A 20,888-nucleotide genomic window follows, 5' to 3' on the forward strand; every position below is an offset into this window, starting at 1 on the left:
CAAGTGTCTTTGACCGAAGCCAATGCTTTGACCAATTAAAAGAACTCTTCGATCATTATTAAAAATAAATGAGGAACACTTTTCTTTCTGGACATAGGTGTCAATGACCTAGAAGAAGAAGTAGATGAAGTTGAAGAGGTGGAACTAGAAGAAAAGGACTTGAAGGTATATTATGATGCTTAGTCCTCCTCTTCCTGAAATGAGATCTCTCTTCATGATCATCTCTTTTCCTCTTTTTCTTGCCCTCATGGTGGGGCGCTTTACTATTCCTGGATGCATCATTTGAGGAAAGAGAAGGGGTTGAACGAAGAGATCTTTTCCTTCTTCTCTCTTTCCTGCCTTCTTCAAAATGAGTCTTCTCATGCTCTTCTCACAACCAAGGTTCTCCAAAATGAGTCTTCTCATGCTCTTCTCACAACCAAGGTTCTCCAACCTACAAAACAGCGGGTCCTTCCTTGCTTCTGCTAGCTATGCTAACAATGTTTGTAGGCATCTGCATCTCTAGATCTTGCTCCCTCAACAGGCTCAGCAATCCCCTCATGGAGTAAGTTAGCACATTCTTGTGAGGCCATCAGCGCAATCTTGGCTTGAGTTTTGTCAGCCCTCACACAAAGGAGGTACAAGATTAATTAATCCTCACAGTGATAAGTCTTTTCTACTCAGCTTGGAGATCCCTCAGCAAGAGGTATGTTGCATCTAAAGCTTGCTTTGACAGTTTTTCCCCTTTGTGCCAATAGTTGGCTGTCCCCTTAAGGCATAATTCCCCAAAGTGTCTTAGGCATCAAATCACCCAAGTCTTTTATCTTTTAAGGCCTGTGAAGTTGGAATTTGGCCTACGTTTTTTTTTCCCACTCTCCTACACTAATGATGAAAAATATGCCAAATTGTGTGATGGGTTCCTGTTGGTATTATTTGCTTGTAGTAGAATTGCCAAAAGACTATATGACTATCGCGGTTTTTCCCTCGAGGCATACAAGCCAGCTTTTGATCGCTCCATGATCAGGTTCCCTACCACTTCGTCTGGATCTGCCACCACCTAAGAAGGTGATGAAGGCAAAGCTCTGATACCAATACAATCCACAAAGAAGCCCCTTGCTCTGAACGAAGCAATAAGCGCTTGCTTCATGAAACTTCCACGAATGCTCTCTTCTCACTCATAGGCACATTAGGGCCCAGAACCAATAGGCTAGACCCCCAGTAGGTATTTTATTTCACAAAGAAAAGATTACAGCGTACAAGATTTGCAGCTCATAGGCTGATTATACTATGTGAAAAATTCAGATTATGAACTCTCTACTCTTGGCAAGTGACAAGTGTCAAGATTTTAGCCACTATCTAAACTCAGGCCATGGGTTGGGTCTTTCTGGGCCTTCCAACTCCCATGGTCAATTTGCTTTGGTAAGGTTCTTCCTTAGCTCCATAACATATAGGGCATTTTAACCCCTTTTGGTACTTGCAACAATTTAGTGAAGCACACCACCATGGCACGCATTAACTATTAGCTTTTTGCATGCAAAAAGAATCCCTAGACCCCACCAAGCAAACCAATGTGCACACACATACATTAATTTCTCTGATTGACGAGGTCAACCCTCTTCGACTATAATTAAGGGGATGCCAATGCTCAAGGCGCCTTAATTATAACCAAATTTGTCCATCCAACCGAGGTTCTAATATCTTGGTTGACTAAAGTCAACCCTCTTGGCCTAAACCAAGTCTCACTGACCGAAGTCAGGCCTTCTTGATCGAAGTCAAGTGTCTTTGACCGAAGTCAATGCTTTGACCAATTAAAAGAACTCTTTGACCATAATAAGTGAGGAACTCTTTAATTATGATCAAATAACAGGCCAACTTTGTACTTGGAATATTTACAACTTGATGACACCTAGGCATCCCAACCTACCTCTATAATGGTCTTTGAGGGCAAAACAAATTCGGTAAAGCTTTATGGTGGTACCGAGTTGAGCTTAAGAACAACTTCACCTTGGTTGGGTGATTCTTGTGCGTTATTCGAGTCTCTCCTCAACTAAGGGGTTCTCTTTGCACACCCATACCACAGATTGCCTCTAGGGAGCTATGAAGGCAATCTAGCTGTTAGGGTGCACATAGTGTTAAGCCAGGCAATCTCCAACTCTAGAGGACAGGATAATCAAAGGCCAAACTGGCACAAAGGTCAGATAAAATACAGGTAAAAGGCCACAGGTGAATCTCTGTCAGGACGAAAATCAAAGCCAAAATACTCTGTTAAAACCTCGCCAAAACAAGCACCAGAAGAGCCCAGAATCGGAGGCCAAAACTGGCCAAAATCTGGCCGACCAAAAACTGGCCGACCAGACTGGCTAGGTCGGCCAAAATCTGGCTGACCAGACTGGCCAGGTCGGCCAGATCTGGGCTGACCAGCTGGTTGACCGACTGGCCCTTCCCTACTTAAAGGGGGGGGGCCTAGGTGCTCATTCACAGCTTCTGCTCCTGAGGTCCCTGCACACCCTGAGCTTCTGCCTCCTTCGTGCCTCCTGGCTGCCTCCTCTCTGCCTCTCCTTCCTGCCTCCTGGCTGCCTTCTCTCTACCTCTCCTTCCTGCCTCCTGGCTGCCCCAACTTCTGCTCCAGATCTGCCCCAACTTCTGCTCCAAATCAGCCACAACTTCTTCTCCACCTACTGTTCTTTTTGCTCCAGATCTGCAGCAAACCTTGCATCAGTTTGCTGTCCCAGATCTGGTTCAGTTCCAACTTGTGGAGCTAGTGCAGAAGCCCACTACAGTTGGCTGCCCTGGAGGACTGATGTTTGCTCCCTCCAAAGCTTCTCTCTGATACCTTCTCTTGTATTGAGTTCCTTTGGTGATATATATTTCTTCTTCAGCTATCATTAGTCTTCAGTGTTGTTTTATTTGTCTCCAAGAACTTTCTTTATATGGTATCAGAGCAAGGTGTGCCTATCGACACCTGAGCCTTGACCTGGAAAGCTTGGAAGATAGATCATCAACTGAAGATGTCTTCTCCTTCTTCCCCGAAGCGATCTCAGCCTGAATCGACCTCTATTCAACCACCACCCTCGTCATATGTCGAGAGAGAGTCTGCAAGGATCGAAGGTGATGAATACCTTTCCAAACTCTTTAAAGAATTTGCTGAATTTCAGAAATGGAAGGAACTTGAAGCAGGTACCCGCACACCTCGTGCTTCTTCTTCTCCACGTTTTTCTCCGATACGTCAACAAGGACCTCTATTTAACTCAGAAGAAGCAGAGCAACATCTCAAGTTCGGTGCCGACGAAGAACAAATATACCCTGACGAAAGAGGACAGGCCGGCATGAGGACAATGGGTTATTCGACAATGCCTATCCCACAAGAATCAGTGCAAGGTATGTTGCCCTATTCCCTTGGTGCAACTCCATCTGTTATGCAAGGCATAGGAACGAGTAATCACGAGGACACAGATCCATACATGCATGTGAACACTCGTAGATGAGAAAGGAGAAATGCGTCAAACAATGAGTTTGCTTTCGGTTCTCATTCTTCCTTCCCTCCCATCCCTCTCATATCTTCCGCTGCCATCTTTCCTCCAATGGCTTCTCATCCTCCATCTTCTCCCATGCCACTGGGCTCCTATAGTTTATTTCCCTCTATCTCTCTCGCTGCCCTTTTTTCCCCTCTCATGTCATATCCCGCCTCTCATGTTTATCCCTCCCCCTCAGGACCTTCTCCGAATCCTTTTGTTCCTTCGGTGGTGCCGCCTCTCCCTTCTTCTCACTCCGCTCCTGTTCTGAATTCTCTCATGCCTCCATCAGTTGCTTCTCCCTATCATTCCCTTTCTTCCTCTCACCCTGTCTCTGCAACAGCCAGACATGCTTTTACTGATATGACTCGTTTTAACGGGTATAATTATACCACATGGTCAAATCTCATGCGCCATGTGCTTGATTCTCAAGACCTATGGGAACTCGTTCAAGGTACTGAACCGCAACCCAATCCTCATGTTTATCCTTATCAGGTAGTTCGCTCGTGGCGACATCGTAATGCCACTGCCATTGTCGAAATCATGCAAGGTCTTTTGTCTGAATTTCACTCTCAATTACAGCATTTTGACCTTGCCTCTGAGCGATGGGCACATCTCACTGACCGCTATGCAGCCCGAGATCGTACTCGTCGCATCAATCTTGACCACGATCTCCAGCAATTCCAGATCACTGCTGACGATGATCTCAAGGTCAAACTGGCAGACTACCGGCGGTTAGTTGCTGAATTTGCCACAACTGGTCCTCCCAAATCCGAGGATGACCAAGTTACTTTCTTTTTGAACAAACTCCCGCCCAAGTATTTTAGTTTTATGCAGCAAATCATTTCTCAACCCTCCCTTCCTACTTTTTATGAGTTCGAATGTCAACTTTTGCGTTATGCTCGTCTCTACTCTCAGGTCCACCAAAAACATAGTGTTCCTGCTTCAGAGGGGGCTCTTCTCTCCGGGATTCAAAAAGATCAACTCAGCTCCGGGAAGCCCTCTCCCACTCCTAACTTCAATAACTCCTCTGGTATTAAACCCGCCTGGCACAACCTTCCCAAAAAGAATCGGTTTTGTCAGCATTGCCAGAAAGTTGGGCATGTTGATGACGAATGTCGCTCCAAAGCCAAAGGCATTCTCCCACAGCCCCCCACCACAACTCCTGTGCCACCTCGTTGGCGCCCTAGGAGTGGTCCTCCTCCACCTAACGCTGGTCTTTGGAGACCACAGGGCCATGTCACTAATCATTTCACCCCATCTCCTCCTTTCATAACTCCCGAAGGCCTGTCTGACTAGTCCACTGGAGATTCTCTAGACTTCACTTCTCAAGCCTTGATCCATATCACCGAGCTTGACTCCTCCGCATCCATATCTGGATCAGCATTTCATACTCTTCCATGTGGCTCTAAAGCCCCTTGGATTGTGGATAGTGGAGCCACTCATCATATGACCCCTCATCATGATCTCTTCATTTCTCGCCAACCGGCAATAGGGGGAGTCCGTTGTGGCAATAACTCTGTCGTTACTATTCGTGGCGTTGGTTCAATCACATTTGATACCGACAAAGGCCCCAATCTTGCTCAATTGGATCAAGTGTTTTATGTCCCCCAATTAGGGGTCAATCTTCTTTCCGTCCATCAACTTTGCCTTCTTGGTCGCGCGGTGCTATTTACAAAGATGCATGTCGAAATCATAGATGAGACATCGGGACTCCTTTTAGCTTGGGGCGAAGCCCAACCTCATGCTCTGTACCTCATAACACGATTTCTTGAGACTCCCTCCAATACCGGCTCTGAGTTTCATCGGCTTCATGGTCTTGCTACCCTGAAAGATCCAACTGACACAGAACGATTGTGGCATTATCGTCTGGGACATTTGTCCTATGACTCTTTATATGAAATGTCTCGGGATCATCTGGTTGATGGCCTATCTAAATTATCGCGAGCCAAAGATATTTGCCGTCCATGCCAATTAGGCAAACAAAGCTGAACTCCTTTTTCTTCTCATTCCACTTCTCAAGCTAGTGAGATATTGCGTCTAATCCACCTCGATATTAGTGGCAAATCTCCTGTTCCTTCATTGAATGGCTCACAATATTTCTTCTTAATTGTGGATGATTACTCTCGATATCAATGGGTGTTCTTCATGAAAGAGAAATCTGACACTTTTTCCTTCTTTGCTACTTGGGCTCAATTGGTCATCATGAATCAAATGGGAAAGCCTATTGGGATTGCTCGTAGTGATAATGGTGGTGAATTCATTTCCCATGAATTCACTCACTTCCTTCACGAGCATGGTATCCAACGCCATCTTACATCTCCCAATTCGCCCTCCCAAAATGCTCATGTCGAACGGAGACAGTGCATAGTCATGAACATGGCACGTTCCATGCTTTTTGCAGCCGAGTTGCCTGAACGTCTCTGGCCAGAAGCTGTGAATACTTCTGTCTATCTCCTTAATCGTTGCTCTACTCAGCCCATCCCGAACATGACGCCTTTTGAGGCCTTCTATGGCTACCGACCCTCTATTTCTCATATCCGCATCTTTGGATGCCGCGCGTACACTCATACTCCCAATGATACTCGCGGTAAACTAGAACCTCGTGCTGAACTTCTACTTCTCGTTGGCTACTCAGCGGAAGCCAAAGCTTATCGCTTATTTGATCGTTGCACAAACAAAGTTTTGGTTCGCCGTGATGTGGTCTTCGATGAAAGAGATGTTCTAAAAAATTCCTCTATTCTCCCTGCTGATGACATACCTACTCCCGTTTCCTCCGAAATCTCTTTCTCTCCACCCGAAACTTCTTTCTCTTCCCCTGAAATTGCTTTTTCTCCACCCATTGCTTCTCCTGTTCCTCGATCCTCTTCTCACGACCCGCTGCCACGCTGGTATCGACAAACTATGAAGGATTTCAGGATTGTTCCCTTAGAACTTCCTCCTCCCGGTCCTCGACGCTCTACCCGGACAGCTTCTTCCACTACCACTGCCTCCATTTTTACTACAGCCTATATCATACATTCTGAACCTGCCACTTGGCAGGAGGCAGTTCAACATCCTGAGTGGCATCGTGCCATGGAACAGGAGCTTGAGAGCATTGATCGCAATGAGACCTGGATTTTGGTCGATCGACCTAGTCACAAAAAGGTCATAGGAACCAAGTGGATCTTCCGAACAAAACTCCAAGCAGATGGAACACTGGACAAGTACAAAGCTCGCTTAGTAGTGCAAGGATTTCGCCAAAAACATTGTATCGATTATGAGGAAACCTTTGCACCTACTGCTCGATTAACATCCTTTCGCCTTCTTCTCGCCCTAGCCGCTCATCACAGCTAGTCTATCTATCAAATGGATGTCAAGAGTGTCTTTCTCAATGGCTACCTCAATGAGGAAGTCTATGTGGCTCCCCCACCAGGTTTTTCTCCTCCTAGCCATGAAAATAAGGTATTCCGTCTCCGCAAAGCTCTTTATGGGCTTAAACAAGCACCTCGGTCCTGGTTCCACCGAATAGACACCTTCCTCAAAACTAATGGGTTTCATTCCACTCCTTTTGATCCGAATTTATATATACATCAATCTTCAGAGGGGGTTTGCTTTATCTTACTTTACGTAGATGATCTTTTGCTTTTGGGCTCTACCACCACCACACTTCAATTCATTAAAACTCAACTCAGCACCACATTCGAGATGACCGATCTCGGTCTTCTCTCCTATTTCTTGGGCATGGAAGTTGTTCAGCATTCTGGTGGTATCTTTGTTTCTCAACAGAAATATGCTCTTCAACTCCTTGATCAGATCATTCCCCACAAGCCTAAGCTAGCTTCCACTCCCTTGGATCCCACAGTCAAGCTCTCAAAAGACTTGGAGTCTCCTCCCTTTGATGAACATCTCTATCGTCAGGTTGTTAGCAAGCTGCTTTGGCTCATTCACACTCATCCGGATCTTTCTTACTCAGTTTCCATTTTCAGTCAGTACTTTAATGAACCCAAGCACACTCATTGGCATGCATGTATTCGTATCTTGCAGTTCATACGTGGTACTTACTCTTATGGTTTACAGGACTAACACTACAGGGATACACTGATTCTGACACGGGCTGGCGACCCGGACAATCGCCGTTCCCATGGCGGCTACATTTTCTCGTTCGGCTCGGCACCTGTTTCTTGGTCCAGCTGTAAACAAGAAACTGTTGCTGGATCTTCTACTGAGGCTGAATACCGGGCCTTGTATGATTGTACCACAGAGGCCATATATCTCCGGCAGTTTCTGGCAGAGCTACACTTTCCTTGTACTGAACCAACGATCCTCTACGTTGACAACAAAAGTGCCATTGCTCTCGCCGGCAATCCCATTTTTTCCAACCGCACCAAACATGTTGGCGTACACTTTCATTTTACTCGCGAGCAAGTGGAATTGGGTACTATTCGATTGGTATATGTTCCAGCTGCCGATAATCATGCTGACATTCTTACCAAGCCCGTTAACCGACCTATTCTTGAGCATCTTAGCCCACGGCTTGGGATTGGTGTACCGCCTCCTTCTCCTTAGCAGTATTTGTGTACTTGTGCTTAAGGAAGTGAACAAATCCCCTGCGAGGGCACTCCTTAAGTACCTCTTTTTTTGTACTTTCTGATTGTACCATCACTACTGGGCATTTAGTGAAGATGAAAACCTACTTTGTAGGCATCTCTGTCTAAATGAAAACCCTCTTGTTTTTATTTAAAAAAAAAAAAAAGGCTGATGAAGAAGATAGGTCACCCCTGGAACAACTCTTTGCTTCTCCCTTCTACATTGGACATTGAGAGGGGGTGTTAAGCCAGGCAATCTCCAACTCTAGAGGACAGGATAATCAAAGGCCAAACTGGCACAAAGGTAAGATAAAATACAGGTAAAAGGCCACAGGTGAATCTCTGTCAGGACGAAAATCAAAGCCAAAATACTCTGTTAAAACCTCGCCAAAACAGGCACCAGAAGAGCCCAGAATTGGAGGCCAAAACTGGCCAAAATCTGGCTGACCAAAAACTGGCCGACCAGACTGGCCAGGTCGGCCAAAATCTGGCTGACCAGACTGGCCAGGTCGGCCAGATCTGGGCCGACCAGCTGGCCGACCAGCTGGTTGACCGACTGGCCCTTCCCTACTTAAAGGGGGGGGGCCTAGGTGCTCATTCACAGCTTCTGCTCCTGAGGTCCCTGCACACCCTGAGCTTCTGCCTCCTTCGTGCCTCCTGGCTGCCTCCTCTCTGCCTCTCCTTCCTGCCTCCTGGCTGCCTTCTCTCTGCCTCTCCTTCTTGCCTCCTGGCTGCCCCAACTTCTGCTCCAGATCTGCCCCAACTTCTGCTCCTACTTCTGCTCCAAATCAGCCACAACTTCTTCTCCATCTACTATTCTTTTTGCTCCAGATCTGCAGCAAACCTTGCATCAGTTTGCTGTCCCAGATCTGGTTCAGTTCCAACTTGTGGAGCTAGTGCAGAAGTCCACTACAGTTGGCTGCCCTGGAGGACTGATGTTTGCTCCCTCCAAAGCTTCTCTCTGATACCTTCTCTTGTATTGAGTTCCTTTGGTGATATATATTTCTTCTTCAGCTATCATTAGTCTTCAGTGTTGTTTTATTTGTCTCCAAGAACTTTCTTTATACATAGAGCCCATGCTTAGATGGCAAGCTACCTCTGTAATGGTCTTTGAGTGCAAAAAAAATTCGGTAAAAATGTATGGTAGTAGCGAGTCGAGCTTAAGAACAGCTTCACCTTGGTTGGGTGATTCTTGTGCGTTATTCGAGTCTCTCGTCAACTAAGGGGTTCGCTTTGCACACCCATACCACACATTGTCTCTAGGGAGCTATGAAGGCAATGTAGCTATTAAGGTGCACGTAGAATCCTTTGCAATTTCAGTGTATGCAATATTCCATCATCCTTGTTTGTAGAGTAGTAATCTACCAATACTATCTATACTATCTATCTACTGTGTGTGCGCACGGGCACACACACATAGATACAGACACGTGTACACACACATACACATGCATGTGTGCACACACACACACACACATGCACATGTGCGCATGTGCACGCACACACACACACAAAAAAGGTGGGAATAAATTGCATCATGTTGCAAAACTGCTATAGTGACATTTGCTGTAGTGTACAATGTACAGCTTAGTATGAATCACATAAAGTAGCAGAGATCTTATCAGGCCAGTTGACAATGTCTTAACTTGTTACATCTGTAAAATATATATAATATCACATTGTCAGATGTAGCTAGCCCTTGTCAAGGATTCCCATATTCCTGTCTATTTAATGTTGTGTTTCTTCCATTGTTAGGAGATCAGCAATTGGATTGTCTTTATCTTTCTTCCTTTCCACCGTGAAATCAAATCTAACTCTTGCCACCTCGTTAGACGGCCACGACCAAGCTGTTGGTCAATGCATCTCTTTTTTTAAAGAATGACACTTGGGAACTTGTGCATCTTCCACCTAGAAAAAATGCGGTAGGATGTAAGTGGATGTACAAGAAGAAAGTCATTTTGAGGTACCCGCTGCCCCTGTGATTCTCAAGCATGCCATAAGACTAACGTTTCCTTGATTAGTAGTCTCTACTTGTGGTCGATGCTACTGTTATTATTGCTGCTGCTTGTATGTTTTGCTTCAGCTCATCATGGATGATGGGGTGTGAAAGGTTCAACTTGTAGTCACAAATCCCTCCACCCTACCCTCTAGCATTTATCTGGAGACCCTTTTTGGAGGGTTGTGCTTCATTGGGTGGAGGTAGCCAGGCTCCCAAGACAGTGCCATTCTTGTAGGGAGTGTGGCCATCTCACCAAGCCTACCTAAGGTTTGTTGGCTGTTGGGGGCAGGGCAGGGTGGTGAGTCAGGGCATAAACATAGGAGCCCACTCAGCATTTTCCTCCCCTAAATTCCTCCAGGTATGGCCCGGAACGTTGTCCAGAACTGAAGAAACAGACATTATGCAAATAAGAATGCAAAGAGGAGCTAGAAGACGGACATAGGTAGGGAAGTGGACAGGGACACCTACCCCTCCTCCGCAGGCTCAAAGGTAGGGGATAGGAGAAGGAGACCCCCTTGGAAGACTGCACCCAGTTTTTTAGAAGGATTATAGACCCTGCTGCAGTGTAGATACCCCCAGCCCTAAGGGGCTGTGTCAGTAGGTGGTGCTACTTCCTCCTCCTTGGTAGTGCAGGCAGGTCCTTCAATGCCAAGCCCTTCTTGATAGGCTCCCTCTTTCAGGTCTTTTAAGGATGCTTGTCCCCCTTCTCCAGCGTAGGGCACCTCTATTGATTCAGTTCTCTCCTTGTGTAATTGTTTACATTTTTGGTGCTGTGAGAATATGTGTGTCTTGCCTTTGTGCGGAAAATCATTGCCTATAAAGTCTGCTTCGTTGATGATGTGGTTTTAGATCTGTTCCAAACGACACGACTCAGTGACATAGGGGAGGAGTATCAGATCATTTGTTGGTCTCTATCCTTATTTTGGTGGCGTATTGAGTCATTGAAGGTGAGTAATGCCAAATTGTGGCAACAAATACCTGACTACAGGATGAGCTCCCATTTGATAGACATGCCTGCTCAACAGCTGCAAAAAAGGGGGATCTTTGGGAGGAGGTTTATGTGTAGAAGCCCCAAGATTTGTTGTTTCTGGACAAGCACAAGGTTTCCAAGCTCTTTGTTGGCTGGAGCAAGCACCTTGTGCAGGGTATTAGAAGATAAACCAGTTTTTCTTGTCCAAGGGCTTTGTGATAACTCCCATTGAGCCTAATTTGTATATTATGAAAAGGGGAAAGATTTGATTGTGCTATTTTATTATGCTGATGATATCATACGTACTAGGAGTAAGGAAAGATAATTTCGGATGAGAGATCATACAATGTGAATGATATCGTACTTACGAGCAAGAATATGAGGACTTAAGATGAACCTTCAAAAACACTGGACATGATTGTTTTGGCTTGTCAAACTCTCTCTTGGCATTGAATTTTGGCAAACATCACATATTGTTGCATGTAACAAACAAAGTATGCACATGGTTTTTTGCAGAAATTCAGGATGTAGTTTAGCAAGCTGATAGCAGCTACTTCATGTATACTAGGTACTCCTGTGAGATGCTTTTGTGAACGCCACACTGGCTTTTTACTATATAACACACACTCTTTGTATTTCTCTAGTTGGTGGATACACATCTTTTTGTCTTGCTCTTCCACTCTCATCTCCTCTCTACTCTTAAGTTCACGGTTACAATTATGGAGCGTATCGAATGAGATCTTGTATTGTAAGGTGATGGATGGCTGGAATTGCAGAAGATTGGCTTCATACATAACAAATCTCATTCAACCAATTGGCATCCAAACAGTTGCCAAACCTTTCTTTTTCGGTTGAAAGGGGGATTTACAAGAATAGTGAATTGTTACATCCAGCAGTGTGTTTTGGAATAACTGAGGTTTTGTCTGGACTGACTTTCAACATGTATCGATCATAGATGAGTTTGCAGACCTGATGTGTCCAAGGCTATATGAATCCTTATATATCTAACGTAGGGTTCAACTTGCTTTGTTATTTTGCAGTTTTCATACTTACGACTATGCTAGACATTTTGTGAGTGCTTGCACACGTATACTAGGCCTTGAGGGAACTCGCTCGGGAGTTGAGGATCATCCTCTAGGGAAGCTCACGCGAGTAGCAGCGGTACTGTACTTCTACATTTTAATGATGTTATTTACTCATATTCTTTGGATATTGCTTTCTTTAAACTTTTGGGGTTGCTTAACTTTAGAGTTTCCATCTACTTAGAATTCAATGGAAAATTGAAATATGAGGGGTATGAGGTCTGTTGCACTAGATGGGCCATACTTTCTGCAGCAGTGGTGACGATGCATGGAATCTAAGTCTGATGTTGAGAGTCTTATTGGCTCTCTGTTGCTGTCCAAGAATGGTTTCCTTTGCAGGCTCCTATTTCCCACCCATCTGGTAGTCTCCTTGATAGTCAACTACATGGTGGCTATCCGCTCCTCCACTGCTGGTCCACTACTCGGGGCTGTTGCCCGTCGAAAGACTGATGGGTCTATGAGACTGAAAGAACTTGATCCTTTAATTAAAATGGTGGAGTCTCTAAGCAAGCATCAACACCCATGGCGAATACAAAATATCTGTAATCATAACGACTCTTGCACAAAGAGAGATCTTTGAGCTCATAGAGAAGATGAGAGCAGACAACACTGTGATGATCATCTCGAAGCTAGTGCAGAGGTCAGGCCTAAGAGGGGGTCGTTGATGTATGAGGCTGTAGTTTGCATAAAGCTTGTGATAGAGCGTTGATAGTTGTCGGTGTGTGTGGTCCACTGCGGTCTCCTAGCTATGGCCCTACATCGAATAAGGGCCACTGTCACGCTTGATGGCCGTGCTGTCGATCTGATGAGCATGGATGGAAAGTCCCCTAGTTTGATTTGTGCATCAATCCGCTGGCAAGTTTGTGGTGTCTCTCGCTTTGGTCCTTGGATCTGCCGTCTCCTTGAGCTTTTTTGTTCATGCTGTTTGGCTACAAAAGCTTTGGTGATCATGCTCTGAGTGGAGGCTAGTAGTACACCTTGATATCACCTATGACAATGAATACAACATAATCAATGAAAGAAGTGTGGACCTGTGGCCAAGGTGGAAGCTGAAGGGAGGGCCGGCGATGAATGAGGTTGTGATGATAGGAAACTTGTGATAGAGCTATGATGACAATGGTTTGTGGATGTGGTCTTCTAGTGATGGCCCTACGTCTGACAAGAGCCACTATAACCCCCATCGGTCATGCCCTTGGTCTAGTGAACATGGAGGAAAGATCCCCAAGCATAATTTGTGCATCAACCCACTGTCAAGTCTATTGTATCACTGCCTTTGGATCTCGGCCTCTCCTGATCTGCTGGTTGGCGAAGGACAGAAGGCTTTTCTCTTAGACCACTAATTGTGTGCCATTGTCATGGATAGGCATTCTAAAAGGAATAAGATACAATGAAAGTTGAGGTTTGGGGCCACTAAACGAGCATCCACACCTAAGGCTAGTGTTTGTGACAAGAAAATAAATACTTCGCACTATCGTCGTTGCGAGAGAGAGAACCCAAATGTGAAGGACAATAAGGGGAGGTCCTTGGCCATTGGTCAACTGATCAGCTATTCTTCTCGAGTGAGTGGACCTAAGTATGCTGTCTGTGGGACCAACTTCACCGGTCGACTGAGGATAGGCAAGATGAGCTCTTGATTGAAGATAGGCAACTTCAATTCTGGGAATGGGGAATGGATTCTTGATTTTTGTATTGTTCGATCATATTCACATGTAGCCGCTCAAATCTCCTCCATTCTACTACCGGTAGGTTACATTGCTAGAAAGGTGCTGCATAAATGGTAGTCGGTCACACTAGCGTATCTAAGAGCTAGCACTTCGTCAGTGGATCCTGAAAGTCTGCCTGGAAGGACTGTCTCTACAATCGGGCTAGGGCACCCCGCCCCCGTGTGAGTTGTGCATGGGCTGCATGTGTCACAGTGAAAAGGGGTCCTTTAAAGAGTGCTCCTAAACAGGTGTAGGACTCCACTATCTCCACCGGCTCATCTCGGTAAGTGAAGCTGAGTCGACGAAGCACTTCATGTGAGGTGTTGAAGACCATAATTTTGGTCTTCTCAAGGTTGACTGTTAGGTCTCTCTTTCTGCAGAACACCTCTAGGGCCTCCAAATGTCTGTACAGCCCCTCCACTGAGGATGAGATAAGGACTATGCCATCAGCGTATAGCAATATTTGTATCATGAGATCGGCTACTAGTGATCCTTCGCCTCCTCAATGTAAAGCCCGAAGAGGGTTGATGAGATGGGCAACGCTGCTTCACTCCAATTGTACTCTTGACCCAATCCGATAGACTACCTGGGGCGTGAACTTTGCCTCTGTTTGACTCATACAGGCTCATCACCTCCCATATCAGTGTCTTTGGGATCTCTAGCTCCTGTAGTCTCCTTATCATGCGGGACTATGGGACAGTGTCAAAAGCCTTCCGAAAGTCTACAAAGCATGTGTAGACCTTTTGGTGTCTAGACCTCGCCTCATCAATGATAGCCCTCAGAGTGAAAATGTGATCTAGGGTAGATTGTTGTTTCCGACATCCTACCTGCCTTAGTGCCCGCCTTTGTATGAGTGTTGAGCTCCCTCTCTAAGACTGATCCATAGATCTTGGCCAGAGTGTGGCTAATCATGAGGATACGGTAGTTCCCCATCTCCATAGGGTCTCCGGCTTTGTGTATCGGTACAATAGTGCTAGTGCTCCAGCAGATGGGAAGCCGTGGCATACAGCTCGGCGGTTGAACATCTGTGCTAGGACCGGGGCTAGGACCTCATGTCCATGTGCAAAGTGTTCAGTCCGTAGGCTCTCATGGTCCTGCGCTCTCCGATTATGTAACCATGGAAGTGCAGCCTTTATATTCTATGTGGTAAACAAGTGGCAAGTGATGGGCCTGGGCATAGAGGACATATACGGTGGTGTTTGCATCTGGGCATCATAGAGGGAACATGCATACGTGTCCCACACATCTGCGTCCGTGATAGGGATAGGTGTCTTCCCCTCCGATAGAAACCCCCATCCACTGGTCGGGTCTCCTCCTGGAAAAGATCTGACAATCTTGTCCATCCTATGTGTGAGGAAGGCCTGCCTCCTACGTGTCAATCGTTGAAAGATCCACTGTGTCTCAGGTGGCGTTAGATGACCCAAAGCCCGCTCTTGCGTCAGGTGGGCTCTCGCCTCTCTGCACTCATCGTCGAACCAAGGGTTTTTGGGCATCTTCCCATCTCGGATCCGCGTTGGTCCACTAGTCGTGGGAAAGGATCTGGTAGCAGCGTCATGTACCACAGAGACAAGGGTGTCGGAGGCGCTAGCGAGCTCTCTGGTTGGGTGACTCACATACAGTGGGTCAAGGGCACTATCAAAGTGGATCTCGATGAATGCAGGCAGGGGGAGGGGGGGGGGGTCTCCCTGTGGCTGGCATAGTGGCAGAGATATGGAAGGCCAAGTATGAGTGGTCAGCTCTGAGTGGTGGTGGTGGGGGAGGGTAATATGGGAAAGTCATATATCCGTAAGACCAAGTCTAGTGGGCCTAGTGGATAATCCATTGTACTAGACCCACCACCATGTGGGAAGCAGATGAGTCCTCCAGATGATGGCCATCTCTGAAAACCATCATAAATGATCAAGTCGTGGATAGCCCCCAGCTCAAGCAGATCTCGTCCATATCCTGTCACTTGTGGGGCATCTGCAGATTGCTTCAGTATCTTGAGATCAGCTGCATCTAGCTCCGGGACTATGTATGGATCTCTGTCATCGGTGAAGTCAAGCAGGCCTACGTGCCGATTTCCTATCCGTGCATTGAAATCCCCTAGCAAGAGGGTGTCTCGTTGTCTGGAGAACTCCATGATGTCATCATGGATTATCTCATATGGGCTGTGTCCGTCTATAGTGACCTCTCGTGCATAGGATGACATGTCTGTAGGGAAGTAGCACACCGCAATGAAGATAGGTCGAGCATCTGGAAGCTGAACTCGTATCCACGTGTCATGCATGCTCTTCTCTCCAAACCACCGACATGAGTGGTCTCAGGCATGACTTGAAAAGGACAGCCACCCTCCCGAGCCTCGTACTCCGCTATCTCTCCTCAACTCCCTCCTTTGAGCTGACTCCCATGTGTATTCTGTTACTATGGGCAGCCCCCTCTCTGGGCTCTCGTGTGTCTCAGCGTAGAAGATCATATCTCTATTATTGTATGTCTATGAGAGACCTCCTGGGTCAAACCATAGTGTGCCATTACAATTCCATACTGCTATATTCAGTCCAGAGTGTGCACACATCCCATGAGCTCGATATTGTCATAGTTGTCCCTCTTCCTTCTCTTCCTTATCTTCCTTGCCTCCTCTTTCTCGGACGATCACCCTACCATCCCTATATGCTGCCCATTTCCTTGCTTCTCTCGCTGTCGTTACTCGTACCATACCTTCCCTTCGGTGCTCTTGTTGTAGAAGTGTAAGGTCATCATCTAGGCAGATCCTGGTTCCCTTCAGAGTCGCTCTCATGCTCATGAGGGTCTTCCTGTCCATGGTTGTCCAGAACTTCAGCACTAGTGGCTTGGTAAGTGCCTCCGGTTTGCCGACCCTTCAGGCTGTCTCGCAAGTGAGATTGACACCCATTTTGGTGAACAATATCTTGGCATCTCCCATGGGAGTGTCTCCCATTGGCCCTCACCAAGACATTTAGCGCTTTGCTGGTCCTTCTCTTTTCCTCCTGAAGTGCTTCTGAGATGAATTCTTTCTTTGGGGTTGTTTTGCCCTTTTTGACCACATCTTTCCATTCGATCATCTTGGCTTCCCCGTTGCTGATTTGTTGTGTAAGCTCTGCATGTGTGCCTTGCATTGTTTCCTGCATGGCTGCTATCTCCTCCTGCATGGCTGCAATCTTCTTCCTGAGATGAATTCTTTCTTTGGGGCTGTTGTGCCCTTTTTTACCACATCTTTCCATTCCATCATCTTGGTTTTCCTGTTGCTGATTTGTTGTTTAAGCTCAGCATGTGTGCCTTGCATTCTTTCCTGCATGGCTGCAATCTCATTCCTGATATATATATATTTTTTCCAACTCTTCCATTGCTTTGCAATTCTCTTATGGAGTCACTTTCATATCTTTTACTTGCTGCACTTCAATTTCTAGAACATGCATCCTATCTTGGAGCTTATTTTTTTCACAAATGCCTTTTCTTTCTCCCATTCCTCCTTTTCCGTTTTTCTTTTCTCCATTCCTCTTGCATTTTACATCCATGTTTTTTCACGTCAGCAAGTGTCTTGTCTACATGTGCTTTCTCCACCAAGAATGGCCACGTTTGTAGATTCCAGAATGTCAATTTTTTCTATCAATGAAGACATATCTTTTGAAGGCTGGTGAGGACATTGGATGTAGTATTTGGGGTTGTCCCTGCTGTGGAGGCTGTCATGGCATTGTCAATGCTTGTTTCCCCCAAATATCTACACATAGGCATTGTGCAGGGTCACTATTTTGCCACTGTTTTGCAGAAATGTAAGACTGCAGAAAGAGATGGATTCCTCACATGTTTATTGTCCCGGGTGATCTTCAGGTATGCTGGTTGCTATTTGCTGCCCTTCCTTATCTTTTATTAGAGCTACATTGGGTGAAATTTGATGTTGTGGTCCTTCCTTCTGCACTTTCTTGAATCTGAAACTGGATTTCTTGATTTTCTTGGTTTTGGTAGGCTTGGAGCTTGTTGTGGTCGAGAGTTGGAGCGGGGCTGGAGCTTGTCGGGATGGGGTTGTGGAGCCAATGCAATGGATCTTGCACATGCTGTGCAGTGAACAAGATGGATGTGGTGGGCCTGGGCAGGGAAGACATATCCAGTGGTGCCTGTATTGGCACATCTTAGAGCGAGGTCATGTACCTGTGCCAGGTGCCCATATCAGTGATGGGGATGGGTGACTTACGCTCAAAGAGAAGACACCATGCAAAAGTGGGATCACCTCCTTGAAAGGATCTGATCACATCATCCATGCTATGTGAAAGGAAAGCCTGTCTCTTCCGGCATGTCAAGTGACGTGATGTCCGCTGCCCCTTAGTCCTCATGAGGTGGCCCAAAGCCTGCTCACGTGTGAGGTGGGATCTCATCTCTCAACACTCATCATCGAACCATGGGATCTGGGAAGTGTGCTATAGATCGAGTCATGGGAAAGGACCTGGTAGGGGCATCCTGAACCACTAATACCAAAGTATCTGAGGCATGGGCAAGGTTTACATCTCCAAGAGAGGGCAGTAGCTCATGGGAGAGATGGCTCATACGCACCGTATCAAGGGGGGGGGAGGGAAGGAGGTTTATTAACGTCTATAGAAGGCCTAAAAGCCTAAGAGACTGGAATCGTGAGAGTACACGACCAATGGGGGGAACTAGAGGTGTTTATCACACCACTAAGAAAGAACTACTGATGACACGAGGAACTACAGGAAAGAAACTCCGTGTCGGGGAGTTCCTATCATGTCTTGTGATGTCATATTCATGTCTTGGTTATGAGTGACCTAAGCTCTGCGTGGGTTTGACTAGAATCCCTTTTGGAGTCATTGTGCCGCTGAAACATGTCTGGAATCTGCTGCTAGCATCCTTTTGTCCTCTTTGTAGAATGCTCTCGGGGGCGGCTTGAGGCAGCTTGATGCTGGCATGCTATAATGATGGTGCTTGGGATGGGCGGGTGCTCGCTAGGCTTGTATCGAGTCTCCTATTGAGCTAGCATGCCCAAAGATCAAGGTTTCGATCCTAACGTCTCCCCTCCACTTCTTCTCCTATGAATAAGAAGTTTGTGATCTCCTGCTGTTTGGGACCATGTCCCACAACACGTCTTCGAGTCTAGACCTAATTGGGTGAACTCATGCACGAAGTACCTCACATCTAGTCGATGACTTTGCTCATATGTGTGCATCCATGGAGAAAAGACATTGGTATCTCCCTCCGATCGCATATTACGTGGGGCATCCATGAGGACATGCTCCTCAGTCTTCTCCACCTATTGTGTATCACAAAGGGTGCAAAGCCTCAGGGCTTTGTGGTGGGAAAGCGCTTCAATCTACTTATGAAGATGGTAGCACACAAAAGCGTTAGGTATAAAAAGGCAGCTTAATAGGATTAGTATGCAAGAAGGACAGAGGGTTAACGATCATTAAAATTAACTTAAGAACCTGCTAGACCAGTTGCATGAAACGAAGATGCTAGATCACGAAGTGGTTTCTTTCTTCTCAATAGTCTAATCTGGTTCGTGGGGTAACTTTGTGGTTGATTTTCTTCTCAATAGTTTATTTGCCACCCATATTCAGTTAATAGCGTGGTTATCTAATCACGATAGAGGGAACCGTATCCTTATGTGGAAGGAGCTGCTCTCTTGGGCCCCCATTGCAGATTCATGGTTGATTGGAGGTGACTTCAACATGGTTGAGTTGCCTTTTCTTAAAAAAGTGGGTAGAGAGGGTGACATTCACTCTCTGGAGAGAGCAGCTTGGGATGCCTTCTTGTTTCGTTTCAGTGGCAGAGATACTTGGATTGATGATGCCTTTCATAATTAGACTCACGCTCTCTTGTCTTCGTGGTCGAGCAGGAGACAATAGCTGCCTACACATGCACGGATTGATAGATTCTATGTTGATGATTGGGCTTTGGACAGAGGTGGGCCAATATGCATTGCCACTGGTGTTTCTACTTCATACCTCTTTTCGGTAGTACTAATGATTTCTACACCTCACTTGAGGGGATGCTCTGTCAGTATTAGGATTCTAGATGCCTTTTATGCAGAGGAGGATCTCACAGAGGCAACTTTGCAAATATGGATGTCACATATGCAGGTTGGAGTGCCATCTTTTTCACTTATTGCTGCAGCCCTGACTGGTACTAGGAACTTTTATCATCGGTCGCCAGTACCAGGAGACAGGAGATTGGTACTTGCCAGCAGTTGGAAGCCCTGTAGAGGGAAGAGCAAAAAAGCTATGTTGTACGAAATGTTTCCATGCAGGAAACGTGGTAGTTTTGAAACGTTTTTGAAACGCCATTTGAGTTAATAGGAAACGGTAGGGGTAGGCTGAATAAAGTATATTTCTTCTCACATACAGAAGCTAGCAATTAAACAAAACATGCACCATATAAGCTAGACGTGTTCGCAAGGCGAGCAATTGCAGTCTTGGAGGGCATGGAGCATATGATCCTGCATTGACGAATTAGTCGTCACCCATATAGATTGTCTTCTCTGAGTCTTGTTTTACTTCTAAAGACTTCGCTATGCACTCACCATAATAATGCAAGAGCTTGCCATCATCTCTTGTCAATACTTGCTCCTGTTGGTTTTCTTCTAGCGCACTTGTAGATTAGGCGTTTCCAAAACGTTTCCAAGTTTCGGAAACACCTCAATTTTGGAAACGTTAGGAAACGGGGTTTCCTAACTTTTTTGGACGTTTCCTACAACTAAGTGTAAACTACTCGGTGCTTTCTATCAATTCAAACAACGGATTTTGCAGAGGCATTTGAATGAGTTGATTGCGAGTTGCCAAACACATATACTTGAACTTAAGAGTTTGCAATTAAGCTGGAATTAAGACTTATACAGCTTAAACACAAAGTGACATCATTGGAGAATGCAATATGATTGAGGGGCCAAGACGGGGCCCCCCCCTTATCGAGGCTCACTTTATTCTTGAAAATGGAGATACAAGACCAAGGTGCAATGCACCTTCCAAACTGATGAACTCAGTGAAAACCTAGGACCTAGATACAAGACTCAAGAGCATATGTACAAGGTAGACAACAAAAAGGAGGACTCCAAGCTCAGGTTTCAGCTCTTGGC

General features: G+C 46.0%; 1 protein-coding gene across 5 annotated transcripts in view; it reads left to right on the plus strand.

The window, feature by feature from the left end:
- LOC147895670 (alpha,alpha-trehalose-phosphate synthase [UDP-forming] 1-like) overlaps nucleotides 1–20,888 on the plus strand; it is a 149,546-nt gene that overhangs the window by 18,297 nt on the left and 110,361 nt on the right. For all 5 annotated transcript variants that reach the window (XM_087382169.1, XM_087382168.1, XM_087382173.1 and 2 more), the window contains one exon: nucleotides 12,069–12,189. In XM_087382169.1, the coding sequence (XP_087238295.1) occupies nucleotides 12,069–12,189 (121 nt within the window). The remainder of the gene's footprint in view (nucleotides 1–12,068; nucleotides 12,190–20,888) is intronic.

The sequence above is a fragment of the Dipteris shenzhenensis genome, chromosome 12 (genome assembly GCF_047967505.1).
Source record: "Dipteris shenzhenensis isolate YYH24624 ecotype China chromosome 12, Dip_SZ_1.0, whole genome shotgun sequence".
Classification (NCBI taxonomy): Eukaryota; Viridiplantae; Streptophyta; class Polypodiopsida; order Gleicheniales; family Dipteridaceae; genus Dipteris; species Dipteris shenzhenensis.